General features: G+C 50.0%; 1 protein-coding gene across 2 annotated transcripts; it reads right to left on the bottom strand.

Moving 5' to 3' along the window:
* Positions 1-9,273: 9,273 nt before the first annotated feature.
* Positions 9,274-23,566, bottom strand: SUN5 (Sad1 and UNC84 domain containing 5). Of its 2 annotated transcripts, XM_073238091.1 has the most exons (13): positions 23,353-23,566; positions 21,959-22,017; positions 21,691-21,765; positions 20,599-20,665; positions 19,745-19,806; positions 17,763-17,812; positions 16,360-16,394; positions 15,681-15,789; positions 12,796-12,874; positions 11,858-11,973; positions 11,122-11,289; positions 10,526-10,612; positions 9,274-9,431 (listed from the first exon to the last, which is right to left on the bottom strand). In XM_073238091.1, exons 1-13 carry the CDS (start codon positions 23,436-23,438, stop codon positions 9,306-9,308), a joined length of 1,119 nt encoding a protein of 372 aa, XP_073094192.1. In that variant the 5' UTR covers positions 23,439-23,566; the 3' UTR covers positions 9,274-9,305. The 2 variants fall into 2 exon arrangements, with proteins under 2 accessions (XP_073094192.1, XP_073094193.1); XM_073238092.1 differs by lacking the exon at positions 21,959-22,017 and having other exon boundaries at positions 23,353-23,537.
* Positions 23,567-24,466: the final 900 nt, after the last annotated feature.

Below are 24,466 nucleotides of genomic sequence, written 5' to 3'. Positions count from 1 at the left end.
GGGAGGCTGGTGAGCTCATGGGGTGGTATGCTGGGGGACCAGGAGACACAATCCAAGATGGCTTCCTAGAGGAAGGACCTTTAAGCCCAGCGCCAGCCAGGACCTTTGCATTTGCTGTCTGCTCTGACCGAGAAGGGCTTCCCCTGGACCAAATGCCTCTTTTTCATGGCCTGCTAAAACATCCCCTCAATTCCTGACACCTTGGCTCTCTACCCCCTGCTCTGCTTTATTCTCATCACCGTGTTTCTTTGTGTGTCTACTTATCACACACCTCCTTCTCCCAGGACAGGACCATGTCTGTCTTGTTCATGGTTCCCATGCCTGGCACGGTTCCTACTTAGCAGATAGCAGGTGTTGGATAATTATTTGACCAGTACCTAATCATGACTATTACCTCAAAGTCTGCCTACCCCAGGAGATCCCCTGAGACTAATCTCACCTCGGTTTTCCCCACTGTGGGCCTATGTGTGTCCTCTGTTCATCAGCCCTGGCTGGACATTGGAGTATCACTCACCCGGGGAAGCCACAGACCCTGTCTGTGGGCTCTGAGCTTCTGGTGGAGCTGCTGAGAAGGGTAGCAGACGGGGGGCCTTGAGGTCCCAACTGGCTCTGGGTATCTGGGCTCCTTTTTCTGTATTCTAGGCTGAGTGGGTCCTGACTGGGGTCTGGCAGGATGAGTAGGTTTTGGATTGCAAGTCATGGGGAATAAAAAACAGTATAAGTCAACAGAAACTTCTGTGGCAAAGGTCTGGGGTGGGGCAATGAGGGAGTCTGGGAATGGGCCTCACTGGGACTGGGTGTTCTGTGTAGCAGACTGACTGGTGTGTCACCCACCCCTCAGGACATGCACATGTCCCTCATGAGTCCATCACCCATGGTGGCAGCCGAGGACCAGGGATGATCGGTGCATGGCCCACTGTCACAGGGGCTTTTATATAAACATTGGCACCTGTGCATGTTACCTGTTGCCAGACCAGTGCCAGCAGATCTTTGTGGGGGGTGAGAAGGAGGGAGTCTTTCAGCCGAGGGAATAGCCAGGGAGGAGGCCCGCTTTCGAAGAGCTTCAGGAAGCCCATGTGGCTCAGTGGAGTAAACTGAGGTGGGGGGAGCCGTGGAGGAGAGGCCCTGAGGGGCCAGTCGCACAGGGCTTTTTTCTCTTGGGAGTCTAAAGGGCATTTTAATAAAAGGCGCAGACAGTCTCATCAGTGCCTTGAAAAACTCCCTCTGGTTGCCTAGTGGGGATGGGCCATGGAGGCAGGAGTGGTCCTGGGAGACCTGGGGGCAGCGGGGGAGGGATGCCTTGGACGGCCTGGGCCAGAGGGGCGCAGACCCTGACGGCCAGGAGCCGGCTGTGGGGGCCTCTGAGGTGTGCTGGAGAGGAGCTGTGGACGGCTTTGGCCTCCTTTTCCTTCAGAACCTTTTATTTTTCTTTTTATTTCAAAAGCATTCTAAACAGGTTTCCTAGATTATCAGACATAATTCTAAAGCTATATCCAAAACCAATGTTAAAAACTTTTCAAAATGGGGCATGTCTCGCAATTGATAAGCACCTTGAATGAGTTTTTCCGTCTTGAACAGCAAGGCAGTAAGGGCTCTACTGCCGGGCACTCTAGCTCCCCCTGGCGGAATGAGATGCCATCACAGCCCACAGCTCCCCTGCAGAGATGCAGAGGAAGGGACTCCGCTGGGAGGGGAGTTGGGCTTGCAGACAGACGGGAGTGCGGGTGCGTGGGGAACCTCTAGTTCTCCTCCTTGGAGTCTGTTTCAGGGTGGGACAGGGGGATGAAGACACCTTCCAGTTTGCCTGATGTTTTACAGATTTTCTCATTAAGTTCCTATGTGGTAGATCAGCTATCCCCATTTTACTGATGGGAAAACTAAGGCTCAGATGGGCTGATGAGTTGTCCAAGGTCGGCCTGCCAGGAGGTGTGAGAGCTAGGTTTCCAGCCAGGGGTTTCAGGTGTTACCACCACATCTGGGTCAAGATGCTCAAGATTTGGGGGTGCTTCATTTGGGTGGAGCATCCCGTCAACACTGGAGGCAGAAAAGTTTTGGGAAGATTGCCTGTGACAGGAAACCACCACCTCCTGTAGGGGTTCACAGCCCCTCTTGTGTCCTGAGGAGCCGCGTCCTTTTTGGAAAGAATTCCATCAGGATAGGGAGAATAAACAGAGACGTGGCACTGCCAGAGCTGGACCCACAAGGGCAGGAAATGGACCTGGGGGATACAGCCATGAAGTGGTGCCTGCCAACGCCCCTCTGATGTTTGCTGAGATCAGGGTTCCTCTTCACACAGCCTGATGGTTGCAGTCTCATCTGTGCCTCAGAACAGTCCCTGCCAGGCAAAATGCCTGCTCCATTTTATGGATTAGGAAACTGAGGCTCAGAAGGGCGCTATGACTTGCCTGATGACACACTGGCTCCCTGCACTACCACCCCCAGCCGGAACACTCACGCATCCACGGTGGGGTACAGTCACTCTGGTTTCACAGGCTGGGCTGCTGCATGCTGGGTGTCCTCAGGCAAGCCCTGCTCTCCTCTGGGCCTCAGTTTGCCATGTGGGACTTGATTACATCAATTTCCCAAAATGAGGACCTTGCACCATACATGGTGTGTGAGATGATTTTAGGTGGACATAGGGTTAAATAACAACTGATGTTATGTGACAACAAAGATTTTGTTTTTAGTTTTCTTGTTTAAAAGACTGTAGAATTGGTATTTCTTCCTTGAGTGTTCTATAGATTTCACCAGTGAAAGCATTTCAACTTGAAATTTAATTTCTTTGATAAATGACCACATTTTCTATTTCTTCTTGAGTCACTTTTGGTCATTTATGTTTTTAAAGAGATTTGTCCACTTCATCTAAGTTGAATTTATTGGCATAAAATGTTCATAATATTCTCTTATTTTCCTTTTCATATCTGTAGGCCATGTAGTGATGTCCCTTTTAATTTTGATACTGGTAATTTGTGTCTTTTTTTCTTTGATCAAAAGAACTAGGGGTATTGACTTCCAATTTCCTTTAATCTTTCTCATGAAACTGAAGACAAAGCCTACATTTGGTTCTGATAATTCCTCAAAAATAGCTCTTATGTTGACTTGCCCTTTTTAACAGAGACAGAACAAACATACCAGGGACCTCAGCATCCAGGTACAATTTAATTACATTTTGGGGAAAGTCTATAAACTCTTCAGTGGCTTGTTATTTTTGGAAAATGAGTCTGATTTTCCACTCACACTAGGCAGTTATAGTTCCCTTTGAAAACAAATTTATTTAAAAGAAAAATAGTTTGAAGAAAACTGTTAAGTTACTAAGACTGAGGTAGATCATAGATTTGCCCAAAGGAATGGCTGCAGTGGGACCCACAGAGTCAGATCACTGTCCTAGCCCGGGGCAGGAGGCACTGCAGCTAGGCACCCTGTCCTCCCTGGGAAAAGGCAGGACGCGGTGTGAGCCAGGAGGGCCTGCACGATGCAGAGTGTAGTGGCGTGCCCCTAACAGTACCCTGAATGTGGTCCACTCAGGAAAATTATCTTGAGGCTCTTCCCTGCCTTGGTAAGTGGGTCCTGGGGGCTCTGTTTCGGGGATTGGTGGGAGGTAAAATGTTTGTGGACATCTAGGGGGTGAGGCAGACAGGAGAGGTAGTCCCACATGTGGAGGGTTCCTAAGAAGAGGCCCCGGTCAGCCAGACAGCAAAGCCTGTGCTCTTCAGTCACAGAGAACATAGGACCCCCAACCCCACCCTGCGTGCCAAACCCTGTGGTGACATCAGGGCAGGACCCTCCTCCGCCAAGGCGTCTGTGCCCTGCAGTGTGTAGGGAGGCATCGACTTTCTCAGAAGGTTTGGAAGGACACTTGGCTCTTCACACTGGGTAGTGAAAGCACAGCCAGGACATCTGGGGACCAGCCAGCCCAGGCCACCCACCCTCACTTCTGTGTGAGGTGACCATGACTTTGCATCCATAAATCACAGTGTGGCTTTGAGGACCAGGGTCTGCAGGGGAGGGTGGAGCGAGGTAAAGAGGGTTCCCCAGAGGCTCCAGGACTCCGAGGAGTCTGAGCCGGCCCTGCCCCCCCCCCCCCACCAGGCAGCTCAGGGCCTCAGCACCTCTGTGTGCCCTCCACTCCTCCAGCTTGGCCTTGTTTATAGAGCCCCCGCAGCGTGGCAGACTCTGTGCTAGGCTCTGGGGACACAGTGGGGATACGCCAATGTGGTGCCTGTGCTCGGGGCCCTCACACGCAGCAAACGAGGGAGAAGAGCAAAAATGGTCAAAGTAGGTCTGACATGGAAGCAAGTGAAGCAGGGGTGAGGAGGACAATCAGTGAAGCGGGCGGTGATGGACGTTAATCAGGACCCATGGTCAGGGGAGGACTCTCTGGGGAGGTGAGTCTGTGCAGAGACCGTGAGCCCTGAGGCACCAGCTGGGGGAATATTTGGGGGAATAGAGGTCCATGCGGGGCACAGCCGAGATGAAGGCCTAGCTGTGAAGTGGGGCCCGTTTCTGGGAGCAGCAAGGCAGCCGGTGTGGAGCCAGAGGGAGCAGCAGAGCAGAGGTGAGGAGGTCAGTGGGGCAGGCAGGGCCGTGCAGCTCCAGGAAAGGAGTCTGGGGTTACTCCAGATGAGATGGGAGCCATTGCTGGTTTGGAGCTGGGGAGCACGTGGTCACATTGCAGCAGGGCCAGGGAGGCGGTGGCTGTGAGCAGCGGCCGGTGGAGCCAGTGCAGGGGGTGAGCGGCGGGGATATTCAGGAGGTGGAGCTGGGGGTGGCGGGGTGTGTGGTGTGCAGGAGCAGATGAGTGGGGAAGGGAGGCGTCCCACTCAGTGCCCTGGTTTTTGTGCACTGCAAAAACCAACGGTCTTTCCTCCATTTTACAGAAGAGAGGAGAGGCTGAGAGAAGTGACTTGCTCAAGATTACCTGACACAGATGTCAGAATGGGATTTGCACCCTGGCCAGGCTTCTCCTTCCCACAGGATTCCTGATTCTGCCACATGCTGGCTAGGTGACCATGGGCTGGTGGCTAAATCTCTTCCAGCTTCATATGGAAAGCAAGGCAGCCTGGTCCCTCTTGGTGATTCAAATGAGAAAAACAATGTTCTCATGGGTGGCAGCTGGCAGACAGCCCAGGGTTGGGGACCCCTCAGGGAGGTGGAGGAAGGAGCCAGGTTAGAGAATCCACAGCATTCTGAGCTCTTGGGTAATCCCACCCTACATGGGCTTGCACACCTCCTGGGACAGGGGGCTCAGTGTCTGTAGAGCCAGACTGTTAAGAAGGGCCTTCCTTAGCGGGCATCCATTTCTACCTCCTGCTGTGGCCCAGCTCTGCCCAGGAGGGTGACGTGGGTGTGTGTGCCCTCGGCTTCTCCCAGAGGCTGCTGGAGAGACCTAGCCATGCTGGCTGGCGGGGATCCCAACACCTGTCGCTTCAGCCTCCCTGCAGACCCACAGCCATGCACCACTCTCCCCGCCAGCCCTTCCTTTCCCAGGCACAGCATGAGCAGTGATTCCGGAGCTCCACCGGACTTCCGGCTCTGCAGCTCACGAGCTGGGTGGCCACACTCGGGCCACCTTCCCCTTGTTCCCTCCAGCTGCACCTCCCTCATGGGGCTCCAGGGGGAGTGGATGTGGGGTGTGCAGCAAGCACCCAGCCAGGCCCAGCAGGGTGAGCCCTCCGTTCAGGGTGCTCGTTTTTGGTCATTTGTACTGCTCACTCCCTAGCAAAGCTTCCTGGGATGACACCAGCTTAGCTGTGCTAATTGGAAAAGGCCATCTGGCAACTGCCACCTTGTCCTAGAGGCCTCCTGGGGGTAATGCTCTCACTCGGCCACACGGCTGGCTGGTGGCACTGATGGTGGACAAGCTGAGAGGGGAGGAAGGGAAGGGTCGCTGAGGAGTTCTGTTATTCTGAGCCCTAGGGGTGGACCAGACCTCTCCGTTCTCCCCTTTTCCACTCCTGACTCACTGCCAAAGGAGAGGGCCTCAGCAGAGTCAGGGCAGCTGCAACGGCTGGCCTAGCCCCTCCTTCCCCAGGTCAAACCCTGGCCAGAGCCCAGCCCCGGGGAGCTGCTCCAGGGCCGGTGAATGAGAACTGAACAGAGCAGGAGGAGCAGTTTTGTGTGTCCACAGACCCAGGAGAGGTGTAGGGCTTCCTGGGGCTCAGAGTCTGGGCCAGCCTTCCAGGCCACCTGCAGCTTCCCATAAACCCTTGGGTTCCATGGGTGAGAGGTGGGTGGGGAGCTCCAGGGGACACTCCCTGCCTATGACCATGATGCTTGGTGACTGGCAGCCTCGGCCCCTCTTCTCTGGGACTGAGTCACCCCCAGAGCCCTGGGAGGGTAAGAGTGACCTGGAAAATGACCCTGTGGGACTTCCCACTGGCTGTGCACATAGGAGCTTGGAAGTGGGTTTGATTTGAGGAATAACGTGATATTTCCCTTACTTTGTGTGAGGATTTTATACCCATTACCGCAGTTAACAAAGGCCCTTCCCACCAGGATCCTGGGGGCCTCAGTCCACGTCTGGTGGGGAAGAGGTGAGGACAAGGAACCCCTGGAAGTATACATGGAAACTGAGGCTAGGAGGGCGCCTTCCTCTGGGCCTGACAGTGAGCGAGCACAGGCAGGGGTGGGCCCAGGGCTTGGTCCCATCACTAGATAAGGGGAACTAATATCTTGGAGGAGCTGAGGCCCCACCACCTGCCCCAGCCCTACCGACCTGGCAGCCAGAGATTAGTGGGATTAGCTCAAATCCCGCGGCTGGAGCTGGGTTTATCGGAGGCGCCGCTCTGGGGCCTTTGGGGGCGGTTTGGCACTCTGTACCTCCGGCTCTGTTTCGGTCACCACAGAGAGCTGACTCCTGCCCTGGCTGGCTGCCTACTCCTCTGCTCCAGTCCAGTGGGTGGGCTGGTGGCCAGGCTTGTGCACTGTGGACTGGAAATGGGGGTGGGGGGAGAGAGGACTGGGGGCAACCTTTGTTCTTCTCCTGGCAGATGCTACCCCAGAAAGGAGCCCCTTCTGGGCCAGAGCAGACCCCTGCCCCATGCTGAACTGAATAGGTCTCTGCGGTGGACCTTGGGTGAGGCTGGTTCCCTCTCAGGGGCCTGTCTCCTTGTCTGTTATTCAAGTGCACTGTGAATTTTAATGCCCAGCCCAGGGCCTATTGACATTGGAGGATGGGCTGTGGGGTGCAGGGTAGGTGAAGGGAGATCCAGCATGAATAAAGAGGAGAACCTGGGCAGGGGCTGAGTCCAGGCAGTGGGTGCTCCTCGTGAAGAATAAGCATCCCCTTGGATTCAGTGCCCCCTGCCACCGCCCTTGCTGCGCAGTCTGTGATGGCCTCTGTGGGCCTGGGGCGTGTGGGCGGCCAGGCTGCCCTCAGGGCCCAGCTGGGACAGAACTCAGGAATCCTGCTCTCCACTCACGGTTCCCCGCCAGTCCGCCCGAACCTGTTGGGATCTGAACTGACATGGGAAGGGTTGGAGGGGAAGGGAAGGCCAGCACTCGGGGCCTAGGAGGTCTGCGTTGGTCACCATGACTTATTGTGTGGCCTTAGGAAGTTGTGCCACCTCTTTTCTCATTTCCTCACCTGGGGATGCTCCGTCCCTGTAGTGAGGAGGAGAAGAGGCGATGGGTGTGAACAGACATGTGCATTATGGAATGCTTGTGGGTGATATGAGTGTCCATCCAGGACACCGGGAGAATTTGCTCAAACCCTCCAGGTTGTGGGGACCGTGGAGGGCGAGTGTGACCTGGGAGCATCAAACAGCAGGAGTTTCCTCCACTGCTACTTAGTGTGTTAAAATACATATAATGTAAACCTTACCATCTTGACCATTTTAAGTGTGCAGTTCAGTAGTATTACATACATTCATAATAATTGTGCAACCATCACCACTATTCATCTCCTGAGCGCTTTCCAATTTGTAAGCCTGAAACTCTGTGTATGCATTAAACACTAACTCTCGTCATCCCTACTCTCAGCCCCTGGTAACCATTTTGCTTTCTGTCTCTGTGAATTTGACTTCTCTAGGTATCTCATATAAGTGGACTCTTACTATATTGGTCTTTTGATGGCTGGCTTTTTTCATCTAACATAATGTCCCCAGGGTTCATCCATGTTCTAGCAGAATGAAGAATTTCCTTCCTTTTTAAGACTGACTGATATTCCACTGTATGTATACACCACATTCTGTTTATCCCTTCATCTGTTGTTGGACACTGGGGTTGCTTCCACATTTTCGCTCTTACGAATAATGCTGCTGTGTACCTGGGAGTATAAGTACCTCTTTGAGACCCTGCTTTCAATTACTTTGGGTATGAACCCAGAAGTGAGATTGCTGGATCATATGGTAATTCTGTTTTTCTTTGACAAACTGCCATACTCTTTTCCACAGTGGTTGTGCCATATTACGCTTCCACCAACAGTGAACAAGGGCTCCAATTTCTCCATATCCTCAGCACTACTTCCTTTTTTTAAAAAAATTGCCATACTATTGTGTATGAGGTGTTATCTCATTGCAGTTTAGATTTGCATTTCCCTAACAATCAATGAAGTTGAACAAATTTCCATATGCTTATCAGCCATTTGTATACTTTCCAGAAATGTCTATTTACGTTCTCTGTCCATTTTTTAATCGGGTTGTGTGTTATGTTGTTGTTGAGTTTTAGGAGTGCTCTATATATTCTGGATATTAATCCCTTATCCAGATATATGATTTGCAAATATTTCTCCCATTCTGTTGGTTGCCTTTTTACTGTGTTGATACTGTCTTTTGAGGCACAAAATGGAATCCATATATTTATATTTGGAAAAAGTCCTGTCTAATGCCACACAGTAAACTGTGTGATGGTGAACCACACTGTGGTGGGCAGAGGTGGGACTTCCCATCTCCCACCTCATCTGATACAAAAGCTGTAATCCTGTTCCCATTGTACTGATGGGGAGACTGAGGCCTTGAGAGGACTGGATCTTGCCCACGGTCACACCTGGGTTGGGGCAGAGCTTGATTTGAAGCCAGGCAGATGATTCTTGTACAGGCATCAGACTGCCTGGGGTTGATTACTGGTGCTGCTATTTGCTGGCTGGGACCTCTAGGAGGTCACATTTTTGCATGGAGCCATCACTGTCCCTATCTGTGAAATGTAACTTCAGAGGACTGGTGGGAGGGTGCCTGGATGCACAGCACATGATCAAGATTGCTAACAGTGGCCTCAGACATCAAATGCTAGCCCAACCTCATTCTTTAGGGCCAAAAGACACTCAGACTTGGGCTGAAGAATAAGCTTTAATCTCTCTCAGGGTCTAGTTAGGCCTCTGTCTGGGTGGTCACAGAGCCATGCACTCGCACTCGGTACAGGCAGGTGAAGCGCGGGTTCCCCCAGTTGCTCGCTATCTTCACCTTGACCGAACTAAAAGTCCGGGGGGGCTGGTTCTGCAAGAGAAGCACAGACGTGGGGCAACTCACCCATAGGCCCTCACTCTGACTGTTCAGAGGGGCGTTTGGGAGTGGAAGGGACCTTCCCATGCACAGAAACTGAGGCTCAGAGAGGTGAATGCACTGTCCTAAAGCCACACAGCAAGTCAATACTCAGGAGCTGGGATGGAAGGTGCTAAGGACAGGACAGACACACTGTGCCTGGGGAGCTGTCCCAGATGGGGCCCTGGCATGTGTGTGCTGTGGTGCCCTGGGCAAGCCACTGCCCCCTCTCTGGGTTTCTGTTTCCCCACCGTAAGAGGGAAGTGGTGATACCTGCTTCCCTGTGTTGTCTTGAGCATAAACTGAGATCCTGCAGCTGGGTGGCTGGCTTATGGCACCTGGCACATAGTAGATGCTCTGTAAGTGTGGCCCTTCTGCTTTTTACCCTCAAAGGCAATAGAGCCCAGTGCTAAAGGCAGGGCTTGGCTTGCAAGACCTCACTGGATGCTCTCAGCCTCCCAGAGAATTACACAAGGGGAAACTGAGGCCCAGAGGAGAAGGGAATGTCCCAGGATCACACAGAACCTGTGGTTGTGGGTCTGGATTTGAGCCAGTGTCAGCCTGATTCCCGAGCCTAGATGGTCCACCAATCTCAAGACCATTCCAGGAGCCACTGTCCTGTCTTGTTGCTGTCCCCAACTCCTCCTCCTCCAGACCTCAGTTTCCCCACCTGTCGTTGGACGAGGGGCTGATAGTGGGGCCTCCCAGTATGGAAACGCTAAGTTTGCAGGCCCCAACCCTGGCCTGATGGGCCCTGCTTCTCAGCATCTGCCATTCCAGAGAGGAAATGCTGCAGGAGGGCCCCGGGGCAGATCAGGATAGTGGAGCCCCGCCAGTGGCTGCCTGGGGCTCCTCCGGGGCCCACTCTGGGCCCTGGGCAGCAGGTCCATCCCTCTGAGCCTGTTTCCTTGTCTGGCAAGTGGGTTAGTGTCACAATTGTGACATTGTCCCGGGGATGTTGGAATGACGTGGGGTCCCCTGGGTAAAGCCCTGCACATAGATAGTGTGCATTCAGTAGGTGCTCAACACAGGCAGCTTTGCTCAGGTACCTGGAGTTGGAACGTCTGAATGATGTTTTCTGGCTGAAACTGAAATGCCCCCAGGAACACCTCCTCCCTGGGGGAGCCTTCCATGCCCTGTAGAAGCAGAACCGAGGAGAGAGTATCAGGTACGGGCTGGGCTTCAGAGGGTGCTGCCCTCTCCAGCTGAGACTCGCACACCTCCCAGGATGAGGAGCTCTCTATCTCTGGGGGCACGTTCCATTGCAACACACAGACTAATGGATAGGAAAGAGCACTGGACTGGGAGTCAGAAGGCTGAGGGTCCTCTTCTAACTTTGCCACTGACTTGTATGATTTGGGTGTTTCCTTGGCCCTTCTCTGGACATCAGTTTCTTTATCAGTAAAATGGGGGCTCAATGGTCTCTAAAGTGGTTCTGGAAAGGTTGGGTTGAAGTGGAGTAGCTGTTTATCTGCTATCCTTGAAGGCTGCAATCTGACCCCAACCCTGGCCATCTCCAGCTTTAACCATCCAGCCTCTCTAGCTTGCTTGAGCTGTGTAGAATGTTTAATCACAGAGCCTGGAATACTGCCGTTATGAGGCTGTCCCCTTAGTTAAGCAACGCTCCCTGCCAGGGTGTGCTCACATAGATGACGACGTCCTTGGGGGCGGTGTCCGTGCTGCCTGACAGGGAGATGGTCTTGGGGATGTGCTGCAGGGTCAGGTTGGACAGGTAGACCTTCTGGGCCAGTCGGATGGTCACCTGGCCACGGTCACCCGAGAAGGCCCAGCAGTTGCCAGGTGTCATGCTGGGCTGGAAGGGGCAGGTGCAAGGTGGGCTGTGCTGGGTGATTAGGGGGATGGATCCCTCATCCCACACAGGCTCCCCTCGACCTCCTTGGCCCTCCTGGATGAGCCAGATCCTTCATGTCTGCGAAGCTTGGCTCAAACACCACCAACTCTAGGAAGCTCACCTGACTGCTGGTAACAAGGATGAACCTTCTCCTTGGACCAGTGGGGGGAGCGCAGGACATGCTTGGGGCCCTGAGGGTTCCCTGACCTTCAGGTCTTGAAGGCTGGAGGGGGGCTTCCAGTGCCCGTATGCCTGTGCCCTGCTTTTTCCCAGTTCCCCAGTGGTCCCTGCTGTCAGTTCTTGCCTCCTGCCCCACTCCCCCGCTGACATCCCTAGTGCCCCTTGCCCCGGCCCCCTGCCCCCTTCCTCTGCTCCCTGCCCCTGCCCCATCTCTGTCTCCCATTCATACCCCTAACCCCAGCCCAGGTTCCCACCTGCTTTGCTCTCTTTCCAACCTATTTTCAGCTCCTATCCCCAGACCCCTGCCCACACCCCAGCCACTCTGCCCTTGTCCCGCCATTTCCCCTGCCTCGAGGATCACGTCAGGGGGCTGTGCATAATTCCACAGGCGGATCCAGTTCCAGTAGGAGCGAGCCTTGTCGTGGTTGTATGTGGCTGACGTTTGCTCAAAGTCGATGGAGGCCCCTGTTTGGGAGGTGGGGGTGTCTCAGACAAGCAGCCCCGGCTTTGGCCTAGGGGAGGGAACCTCCCTGACTGGACATTTACTATGTGCCAGGCAAGTACTTTGGACAAGTCGTTGGCCCTCTCTGGACCTCGGTGTTGTCTGGGAGGTGGGTGTAATAATAGTGACAATGATAGTAGTAATGATAGCACCTACATCATAGGGTTGCTGTGAGGCTGAGTGCAGGTGGGCTCTTACCTATGTTGGCCTCGTCATTGTTACTGTGGCTGCTATTATACCCATTTCATGGAGGAGGAAACTCTAGTCCTGTGAGGTTGAGCAGACAGCCTCTGACCCCAGGAGCCCCTAGGCCTGGGGGTGCCTGGGTCACTCTCTCCTGCCGTGTCCTCACAGGTGCACAGTGCTTTTCCCTCCTCACCAGATCTCAAACCAAATGTCTTTTTGCACACCCTCTGCCCAGGTCTCCTCTATTCTAGCCACCTGCTTTATTTTTCCAAAGCACCAATTCCCAACTGTAATTGGCATCAGGTGGTTCTTTATGTGGTCAGTCTCCCCAACCTGGGACAGGGGTGGCTCTGCTGCGCGCCATGTTGGGGAGATGGTGAGCCGGTGGAGGGTGGTGGAGGTCCTCTTCTCTCCACCTCAGCCCCCGTTAGAGAAAACAGAAAACTGTAGCAAGAAAACGAGCTGGGGAGTAGAGGTTAGCCCTGAGGATGAACTTCCGAGCAGCAGAAGATGCTCCGGACCACAACTGAAATCCACCCTCTGAAGAGTTTCTGAGGGAAACTTGAGGTGGGCAGACTGGGGAGTGGGGAGTCACTTACCTATAGACTTGAGGGCAAAGTCTGGCTTTTCAATGTAATCTCCTTGTATCATCTTCATTATTTTCTGGGCCATTTTCTCCTGAGAAGGCAGAAAACACAAACTGTGCACTAGTGTGTTCTTCCTGGCCATGGTCCATATGCATGCTCACACCGGGTGTGACAGGTGGCCCCAGGATACTCTCTTGTCCCTAACTTTACCCCTGCCTGTAGAAGCCATGGCTGGTTTGTGCACAGGTCCACCAAGCCACTATACCGTGAGGAAGCCCAGGGGACAGAAAGCCATCCCAACCCTGCCCACTGGCTTACCCAGTGCTTTCACACCCACTATAGTATCACATGTGGGTCCAGAGTGAAGTTAAAGGCAGGAGGCCTGGAGTCAGATCTTTACTGCTGTGGGCTCTTGGGCTAGTTACTGCCCCTCTGAGTCTCAACTGTCTTGCCTGTAAGATGGGGACAATAATGTCCACCTCTTGCTGTTGTGAGGATTAGAGCTAAGACTTGTAAAGCCACTACTGTGTGCTCTGCTTCACAGCAACCCCAGGAGGTATGCACTATTATAGCCCTCATTTTAAAAGATGAAACTATTAAGGCACAAAAGGGTAACTTGTCTGAGGTCATACAGCTGGTAAGAGGCAGTTAGTTTACAGAATTCAGGCTCTTAGCCATTTCACTCTACTGCCAGATAAAAATTGAAAAGCACTTGGCACAATTAGCTGTTTCATACCATTAAGTTTTGGGGTGGTTTGTTATGCCACAGTGGTAAATAGAACAGCCAGGGTGTTCCAGGATGGTGACAATGATTCTATTTTGTTGATGCGGAAGCTGAGGCTCAGAGAGTTTACAGTTTACTAAATCATACTTTAGAGCCATTACCGAGCTATGGAAGCCATGAGGACAGATGGACTAAAATTCAAGAAAGGGAAGATCTCTTCTGAAATGCACTGACAATTTTTTTAATCCCTGAGAGCATTTGATGACTCTGAGCATGGGCTAAGGATCTGGGCTTAGGCCAGACAAGAAGCTGCTACTGATGAAAGAGAAAACAACCAAGATCTTAACAATCACATAGGGCTAAAGGAATAAAACTGGAGACTTAAGGAGTCTCAAATCTGGCCAATTTCCTCCAGAAGATATTAACTGAAACCCAAGACTATGGAAGAGGCTAAAGAGCTACTTAGAAAGTTTCTGAAAGGCAGAGTAAAACTTTCCAGTCTTACAATACTTAGGAAACCAAGCCCCTTTGAGGGAGAAGGCCCCAAGACAAAACAAGCAAGAGATCAAAGCCTGAGAGCAGTGACTCTTATTAATATGTATCAGAATCACCTGGAGGGCTTGTTGAACCACAAATGGTTGGTTCCTATCTTCAAAGTATGTAATCAGTAGGTCTGAGTGAGTCCCATTAATTTGAATTTCTAACATTTTCCTAAGTAATGCTGATGTCGCTGGCATGGGGGCCACACTTTGAGAACTGCTGCCCTAGAAGGAGTGGTTATTCAATACTGAGTAGCTACAGTGGAATTTGGGGCACTAAACCAATTGTGGGCACAATTAGAGGCTGATAATCTGAGCTTGCCTCTGGCAGAGAAGGCTGCCACTGGGATCAGAGATTTTGCATTCATGCAGGGCTGGGAGATAAAATTGGAGACTTTAGAGGTCTCAGACATATGGTTAAGTCCTTTCCATCAAAACATTTGCCAAATTTTTGAAGCTGCATGGATAAGATGCTAAAGAATTAAACTGAAAACCCCTGACTAATTCTTATACAAATTGCAATCCAAGTCTGAACCAGCTCAATGCATCTCTACATAGAAGTGATCAGTGTACTCATCTTCCTTACAAAGAAAAGGGGGAACTCTTTGGCTGAAATTATCATTATTTGGAGTATCTACAATTCTTTTGTATACAGTATCCAGAAAAAAAAACCCCTAAAAAGTTATTAGACATTAAAGAAGCAAGATCATATGATTGATACTCCACCAAATAAAAACAGACAACAGATGACCATAGATAATCTAGATATTGAATTTTTCTGGAAATATTTAAAAATAACTATGACCAACATATTAAATTAAATAAAGGAAAAGATGGATAACATAGATGAAATGTTGGAGAATTTCACCACAGAATTAAAATCTATGGAAAGAATCAAATGTATATTCTAGAACTAAACAATGCAAATGTGTGAAATTAAGAACTTAATGGAAAAATTTGACAGTAGATTGGACAGAACATAATACAGGATTAGTAGTGAACCTGAATAAATGTGAATAGAAAATATCAAAACTTAAGAACATACAGAAAAAGAATGAAAACAAACCAGGTAATAGCACAGGAATTAAGTGGAACATACTCTAAAAGTCTAGCACAGATGTAATTGAAGTCCCAGTAGAAGAGCTAGAAAATGGGGAAGAAGCAATATTCAATAGATAATAGCTGACAATTCCCCAAAACTACTGAAAAACTTCAACCCATAGATACAACAAGCTCAGCAACCACCCAAGCAGATTAAATAGAGAACACTGGGGACAAAAAGAATATCCTACAAAAACCTACCAATGAAAAACAACACAAAGAACCAATAATAAAAGTACCATGAGACTTCTCAACAACAACAGTATAAACTTGAACACAACAGTAGATTTCCTTCAAAATTTCAGGGGAAACAAAATTTCCTATCTAGGGTTCTATACCCAGCCAAGTGCAAGGGTTGAATGAAGATGTTTTCAAACATGCAAATATTTGAAAGAGGTAAATATACTTCTTATTTATCTCTTTTCCAGGAAGTTATTGGGGGATGAGCTCCACTAAAACTTGGGATATAGGACACAGGGCATCAAGCAGAAGAAAAACTTGGGTGTTTGGGGGCAGAATAGCTAGCATCTCACCTCATCTGACATAGCTTCCATCAACTGGAGCTTGGCAATAAGCTGGCTCATGTTACCTCTGAGATCCTGGATTTCGCCAGTGTGATGTTGCACCTTCTCCTGGTACATCCTGACAAGGAAGGAGTAAGAACATGGACTGATTGATTTGTGATGCTGCTATTATCACCCTCAATTTCTGCTTTGCAGTTCAGCCCACAAAGACCTAGCTTCACATCTTCCTAATCTCCTGGGCCCATCCCTGGGCCTACCCATCAGATTCTTATTTTAAAACATTACTCATGCTCTTCCTCCTGCTTGGAATGAGCTTATTCCTTCCAAATATCTGAGTATTTTGTCTGCAATTAGTGATGCTGCCACCCGGTGATATTTTGTTGTTATATGTCTTCTCAGCTACCATTTGCTGAGCACTAACTATGGGCCAGGAATTATTCAAGACAGTTGACATCATCTTTAATACCCATAATTACACAGAGCAAGGTGGGTGTTATGTCTCATCCCACAAATGAGGAGTCAAAGGCCCAAAGAGGTGAAGTTTATCTGGGTAGGAAGTATAGAAGCTGGGATTTAAACCTAGGCTGGTCTGTCTGTAGAGCCCACATTCTTAGCCAAGATAGCCCAGATCCTGGATATATCTCTGGTTGTTAGGTGATAATAGGACTATTTAGCAGATTCTTCTTACCTCAAGCTCTGCAGTGGAGTATTTATGCTGCCATCCTGGTGGGGTATTAAGAAAAGCAAGGGATATCCTTCAGATGGTCTAATCTGGGCCCAATGGAACTTCATCTACCCATTCTCCCACAGCCACAAATCCATCCATTCATCCACCTCCGTATTTACTCTTCCATCCCTCCACCCACCTACTGTCTATCCAAATCCAATTTACCCTCCTTTTTATCAAACCATCCACCTTCCCACCATCCACTATCCCATCCATCCACCCTTTCCCATCCATCTACTTCATTTATCCAACCTTTCTTGTCCATATATCCTCCCATCTACCTACCTTACCTTATCCATTGACACTTTCATCAATACATCCATCCACTCTCTCATCAGTCCATCCATCTACCATCCCATGCATCCAACCTCCTACTCAACCATCCAACCATCCAACCATCCATCCATCCATCCATCCATCCATCCATCCATCCATCCATCCATCCATCCATCCAACTACATATCCCATCTGCCTTCCCATCCATCCATTTTTCTCATCCTTTACTCTTCCATCATTCCATGACCCCTTTCTCCCATTCATTTTCTCCCATCCCTACATACTTCACTTCCATCCTCCCATCAGTTCTCCCTAAATTCACACTCCCATATGGGCATCCAGTCCTCCCAAATTGATAGTAGCCCTGTGCCTGACCATGAGGTAGATATTGTTGGAATGAATCAGACCTTGCTCTGCTTTTGAGGGCTCCCATTATAGTAAGGAGAAATAGTTATGATTACAGAAAATTGCATTCATGATTATAGAAATTCATGGGGGTAGAGAGGGGAATGTGACACCTCTGCCTGGTGATTCTGGAGGAGGTGACGTTTTGGCTGGATCTTGAAAGAGATGAAGGAGTTCATAAGGGGAGAAGAGGAGAGGGAGTAACAGGCTCATCAGGCCTTTCTCTCTCGGCCTTCTGAGACTCTGCTGTCCTCAGACAGGGAGCACTGTCCACTGATTTCCTCCTCCTTCTTCCTCAGGAACCACAAAGCAAATGGTCTCACTTCATTTGTGCAGAAAAACAAACTGCCTTGAGTAGAGAGAGAAATGTGTTCCCTGTTCTCCCCATACTGCTTTTGGTGGGGGCCTTGATAAAGGAGAGATGGGTCATCTCTGGGAGTGAGTGATAGGAGAGGCATCCTCTGGGAGGGACAATTGCGTCTGGTCTTTGAAAGTCACCATTTGGTAGAGGAGATGGGTTCCAGGTGGGTAGCATGGCAAAGGCAGAGCTTTGGAACCGGGAGGAGTGAGGAACTGGTTAGGGTCCAGATCCGGTGAGAGTGAGAGGAGTTTATAGAGGTGATCCTGGCTGCTTGAGGCGAGGCCAGTCAGTGGGGGCGAGGCCTGAGGAGGCACACACTCACCTGCCAGACTTGCACTTTGGTTGGTAAGTGCATAGAAAACACCCAGAATCCTGTGGGACCAGGGGAATGAAAATGAGCTGTTTAAGATGAAAGGTTAAGAGCTTAGGCTCTGTAGTCAAGGCATCTGGATCCAAAACCCAATTTTGCCACTTACTAGCATTGTGCAATTTTGGGAGAAGTTACTTAATCTCTCCATACATCAGTTTCCCCCTCTGTAAAATGGGAGTAATGATAATGTCTAGTTCATGATCAAATGCTATCATATATGCAAAGTCTATCGCATAAATGAAATAATCCATGTCTCCTCTCCCTCCCCTGTCCTAATCCTACTGGGGATAATAGTAAAGAGAAGAGAAGAGGGCAGTCTTCCCTGAACTTTATGATCTCCATGCTGCCTGAAGTCCCATTATTCAAGCCATTATAAAAGCTCTTAAAACCTATTTGTTGTTCATGATAAAAGGCTCAGCAAACCAGGAATAGAATGGAACTTCCTCATCTGATAAAGGTTATTTATAAAAAACCCACAGCCAACATCATACTTAATGGTGAAACACTGGGTGCTTTCTTCTTAAGATCAGGAATAAGACAAGGATGTCTGACCTTACCATTTCTATTTGACATTGTCCTGGAGGTTCTAGCCAGGTGACTTAGTCAATAAAAAGAAATAAGATTCAGGTGACATAATCTTGCATATAGAACCCTAAAGTATCCAAGACTGGATGCCCTGCCCAATGTCAATAGTAATAAGTGGTTTCAGCAAGGTTACAAGATGCAAGATCAAAATACATCACTAATCATTAAAGAAATAAAATAGAAACCATAGTGAGATACCACTTCATACCCCCTAGGATGGCTAAAATAAGAGACAGGTAATAACAAATGTTGGTGAGGATGTGGAGAAATTGGAAACTTCACACATTGATGGTGGGAATGCAAAATGATGTTAACACTTTGGAAAAAAGTTTGGTATTCCTCAGAGAGTTAAATATAGAGTTACCATATGACACAGCAATTTACACCTAGGTTTATATCCAAGAACTAAAAACACATGTCCACACAAAAATGTTTACAGTAACTTTCACAGTAGCATTATTAATAATTGCTAAAAATCAGAAACAACCTTAATATCTATCATATCCATACAATGGAATATTCATACAATGGAATCTTTTCAACCATAAAAGGGAATAAAATGCTCATATAAACTACAATATGAATGAACTTTGAAAGCATGATAAGTAAAAGAAGCCACAAAGGCCACATATTGTTTGATTCTATTTGTATAAAGTATTCAGAATAGGCAAATCCATAGAGACAGAAAATCTATGAGTGGGTGCCTAGGTCTTGGGGGAGAGGGAGTGAGGAATGACTGCCAGGGACTGGGGAGTTTCATTTGGGGTGGGGAGAATTAGATAGTAGTGATGTATGCACAGCTTTGTGACTATATTAAAAACCATTGGATTATATACTTTAAAATGGCCATCTTTATGGTATGTGAAATGCAGCTCCATATAGCTATTATTTTAAAAACCCTTATTTGTTCAGCTAAGTTTCTTAGGAATTCCTAATTTCCTTAGAAATTCTCCCTCCTCTGCCCCTGGCAGTTATACTTGAATACGGAGTGGAGGGAGGAGATTCCCTGCTTGAGAAAACAAACCTGTGCAGTGGGAGGTAGTGGTGGTGGTTGGAGGGAAGCCACAGAAACCCAGAAAAGGAAGTAGTGATTATTGTAATATGGTTGGGAGAGAACTTTACAGTTTGCAGAGTTTTTCTTAGCTTTCAAAAGAATTTCTTGGCCATCTTCTAATTTAATCCTCACAGGAACATTCATTTTACAGATGGGGAAACTGAGACTCATAGAGAGGCAGCCTCTCACCCAGTGCCACATGGCCAGTGCCAGAGCCCTCCCTACTTCCCTCCCAGGATGGGCAAAAGCCCAGAGGTACCTCCACCTGTGCTGGGGCAGGGCCCTGGAGACATACCAAAAGCACAGAGGACCAGAACACCTGTCTTTTCCATGAGCTTCTGGAAGAGCATCTTGCATCTGGAAGAGAGAGAAGCAGTGGTCAAGGAGAGGCAGGACTTGGCACAGGATGGCAAGTCCTGGCCTGGCCCTCACACTTTTCCCACCCTAAGGGGCAGTGACGGCCTCTCCAAGATGCTGACCATGGTCTATGTCTCCACAGGGTCCCAGAGGAAAATGAGCATTTGGGCACTTTTTTTTCTTACCCTGGCATTTAAGGCCATCAGAGATCCACTCACAGTGGTCACTTTCTTTTGGGGTTCAGCTAAGATGTCCCTTCCTCCCACAAACTTCAGAGTCAACAGCCCAGCACCCCTAGCTTGGCACTGTTTTGGTGTCTGCCAAAGTCTGGGCCCAGAGCAGCAGCAAGTAAACATTTAGAACATAAACTTTAAGTGAAGGAATGAGATAGAAAGCCGGGCAGGAATTCAGAAGAGTTTTCATGGACAGGAAGGGAAAGGGAAGGAATGGGAAGCCCAGCATGTGCAAAGGTGTGGAGGTGGGGCAGGGAATAGAGGGCCCGAGGAGCGAGACACCTAGCCTTGCTAGCCCAGCGAGTCCCAAGCAGGAGGCAGAGTGAGGGAGGCTCGGGAAGGAAGGTCAGGACAGGATCGCAGGAGGCTGCGGCTGGCGGGCTGGGGCAGTGGGGAGCCACGATGCGTTCTAGGGTGACAGATCTGATGAAAGTCAGGTTCTGGGCGGCTCATCTGGTCTCATGATCGGGGGGAGGTTCAAACCAGAGAGGGAGCTTCTATGGTCACCAGCTGCACAGCTTCTGCCCACATTTCTCTCCCTCCCTCTGCTCCTGCTCACCTGCAGGTGTTGAATAGAATTTGGTGGGCTTGAGTTCTCAGGAAGGAGGCCAGGCGGGTGATCCAGGCTGCAGAGGACACAGGAGAGCAGCAAGTAGCTACACCCTTGTTGTTATCCTACAGTGACTTGCTGACTATCCTGGGAAGTCAGTCTTGGAGCTGGGAGACACCCCTGACTTATTAGCCAAGCCCAGGACAGCCCTGCTCTGCTTATGAGGGAGCACCAGCTTGCAGTGAGTGCCGGTCCTATTAACTACCTACACTGGTAGTTAATGGGTACTTAAGAGTGACTAAGGAGCAAGACAGTGTGGGATATGCTAATGCCCATTCCCTGACACTGGCAGCTTCTCAAGGGTGGGGTCCTTATCTAGTTCATCCCTGGGTGGCCAGCCTTGCCCAGCTGGAGCTAGACCAAAAGTAGGGATTCAAGATGAATGAGTAGGTGGGAGGATACATGGATGGATGGAAGAATGGGTAAGAAGAATGGCTTGGAGGTGGATGACAAGGAAGATGGATGAGAGGACGGGCAATTGAGAGGATGGATGGGTTGATGACTGGATGGATGTGAATATTAACAAACACCTGGGTGAACTGATGGATGACGTGGGGCATGGATGAATGGGTGGACTAGGGGGACACATGGATATTACAATGGATGGATATGTGGACAGATGGTTGGATAAATGACTGAGCAGACAAACAAGGGTAAGCATGGGCTGGTAACCCTGGAAGGGGAAGACGGATCTTCAGGGTGTGGTCAGAACCATGTTGCTGAAGTGAGGGTGAGTTGCACTGAACCAGTCCTGTCACTTCACTGGTGACCTCCTGGCACAGAAGCCAGGCTAGAGGCAGAGTAGGGGAGGGCTGGCGGTTAGTTCCTCCACCCATGCCCTTTCCCCAACCACCAAGAGATCCTGCTTGGAATGATACCCTGACCGCTCTGATGGAGAAGCTTCCAGGGCTGAATTTGCAGCTCCCTCCCTCCCCTGCAGCCCAGTAAAGTCCTTAACCCACCCGGGTCAGCCTGGCCTGAGTCTGGGCCCTCCGCCAGGCCCACGCTGCTGGCCAAGATGGCTTTTCAGTATATACATACACATATGTCCCAGGATGCTGTTAGTCAGGCCTGGGGCTGGGGCGCCAATGCTTGTAGGCCACGGGAGGGCGTCATCTGTGAGAGCACAGGGCGATGGTGTCACTGCCAGCCTTGGGGACTTGGTGCCTGAAGACACTTGGGGAGCACCCCGAGCTTGATGCAGGCACCCCTGCCCCTAGCCCACCCCTTGTTGCCCATCCGATGTCTGTGAGCCTAGCACTTTGCTGCCCAGGAAGACCCCCAGGCTCCCCTCCCCCTCCCTGCTCACTCCTGTTTGTCAAGCAGTCCTCTGTCACCCTGCAGGCATTCCGCTGCTGTTGCATGACCCTGGGAATGACAAGATTCACAATCTCACTTTACAGCTTACAAGGAATATGGTGTCCCCCAGACTGAGAAACTGAGTTGCAGAGGGGTTTGCCTAAGACCACCAGCCTTTGAATCAGGGACATACCCAGGTTGGACTGACCCCAAACCCAGGTGTCTTGAGGAAGGACTCAGTCTGTGGCAGGCACAGGTGGCTGTCACCCAAAAGCCACTCCCTTCCCTTACCGGAAGAAGACTGATTTTGGTCCCTTGTCCTCTCCCACCCCAGGACTGATTTTAGACAGTCCTGATCAGTCTCCGCCTGTTGTGGAACTCCCGGTGCCCCCCTTGCTGTGGTCGGCTTAAAGATGGGGGAGTCCACAGGTGAGGTGTGGGCAGTCGGCATGGCGGGTCCTGGCCTTGGGGAAAGGTTTTCTCCTTGCTAAAAATGAGACCCACAGGAAGCAATACCCACTCTCTCCACCCCAAGTAGGCTGTGCTTCTGTGTGCCCCTGGGCCTGTGGTAGCCATCCCGAGACTGTGAGGAGCCAACAGAAGCGGGGAACCAGGGCCTTGGGCAACACTGCAGAACGGAAGGATTCATGTATTCTGGAGCCACCCACATCTCGGGACCTCTTGGGTATGTGAGATAACGAATTTTCTTTACTTCTTGAGGCAGCGGTCTCTAAATATTTGTTATTATACCCCCCAATGTATTTAGCTTATTTATTGAGAAATTGTATATCTGTACCACACATACAGCTATCTCCAAGTGAGCTCACATATTTACTGCTTCAAATGTACAAAGTTATTTATACATTCTTGAGGAATATAAAATAAAAGAGGATGAGCTAAAAAATACAACTAAATGTCTACTTTTCTCTCCCCTCACTCCAGTGACTTGTTTTGTATATGCTTTTGGTATATACACCCCGTTTGGGGGGGCCCAAAGGTGGGCATTATTTTGAGTTGGAATTTCCACCACCTGCAACCAGAGGCCTCCAACACATAAATGGCCAAGATGCATGTTTCCTCCTCTGCCACCTGTCTCCCTTGTTAGACTGCGAGCTCCAAGGGGCAGGGAGCACATCCATCTGGTGCAATGCCATGCTCCTGGCACTCTGCCCTGAGCCTGGCACACAGTAGGTGCTCAATAAACACAGGCTGAAAAGACAAGTGTCCACGACTTCCTGGCTGGGAGACTTCAGGAAAGCTACCGTCAAACCTCTCTGCCCTCAGCTGCAGTATCTGTAAAGTGCAGTTGGTAATGTCCACTCACCTCCAAGGAGAGGGCAGAGAGAGGGGCAGTGTTTTGTTAACTGCAAAGGATTGGGTAGAGGGAAGGGCCGCTGTCCTCACCTCCTGACCCTGGCCTCCCTGGAGGTGAAGGCCACATCCTCAGGTGGGTCACACAGGTCCCTGGGGCTCCTTGGGGATCGTGGCATCGATGTCCTTCTCTAGGACCGGGAGTGGTGGGAGAGTTCTCTGGGAGCTGGTGGGGAGGAAGTGGCTGCAGCTGCTGCCACCTCCTAGTGTTCCCTGCAAGTTTCCATGTGGAATCCGCCCACAAGTGGAGCTTTCAGCACTGTGACCTCACAGAGCAGGGAGAGTGGTTTTCCCAGGGTCCAGCTTGACTCTGGAACTTCCCCTTGGAGGAAGTTCTTTCCCATTCTCACCAACTCTACTTTTAAGATGGATAAATTGAGGCGTCAAGACAGGCAGGGCCATGCCAGGGTCTGGGGTTGGGCAAGGGCAAGAGCTGAGGCTTGGATATCAAGTCATGCTTTCACTTGCTCCCAGACTCCTTCCGGCCCCAAGCTTCCTGGACTTGCCACTTTCTTAGGTTATTTGCAATGCTGGGCTTCTCAGTGGTGAACATTTTGCTTTACACAAATTAATGTACACGTGCTGTTGTTTTAATAAAATTCTACTTTTTACTGGGGAATGATGAAAGCATAACAAGTGGAAATGTCTGGCTACGTTTTTCCTGTGAGCCCTGCTGGTGCACAGCCTATTTGGATCATGAAACTAGAATGGAGTCACTTTTGCCCCCTTGTAGAAGTTGCTCAGATTGCAGGCTAAGTACTTGTGCTAAGCAGAACGATGGCTCTCCAGAGAGGCCTGTGTACTAAAACCTGAACATGTGTGTATGTAGGTTTCATAACAAAGGTGAATTAAAGCTTGCAGAGGAGTAAGATCGCCAATAAGCTGACCCTGAGGTGGGAGAATATCCTAGCTTGTTCAGTGTGATGATCAGCGTTATATGTGGAAGAGGGAGGCAGAAGAGAATATGGCCAAATTAGGAGCACCCAGGCCAGCTTGCTGGCTTTGAAGATGGAAGATGTCCATGAGCCAAGGAATAAAAGTGGCCTCTAGCAGCTGGAAAAGGCCAGGAAATGAATCCTCTCCTAGAGTCACTAGAAAAGAACAAAGCCTGACCAATACCTTGGTTTTTTAGCCCAGTGAGATCCAT

Source organism: Manis javanica, chromosome 5 (genome assembly GCF_040802235.1).
Source record: "Manis javanica isolate MJ-LG chromosome 5, MJ_LKY, whole genome shotgun sequence".
Taxonomy (NCBI): domain Eukaryota; kingdom Metazoa; phylum Chordata; class Mammalia; order Pholidota; family Manidae; genus Manis; species Manis javanica.
The sequence above is the reverse complement of the archived record's forward strand: the minus strand, read 5'-3'. Positions and strand labels throughout refer to the sequence as shown.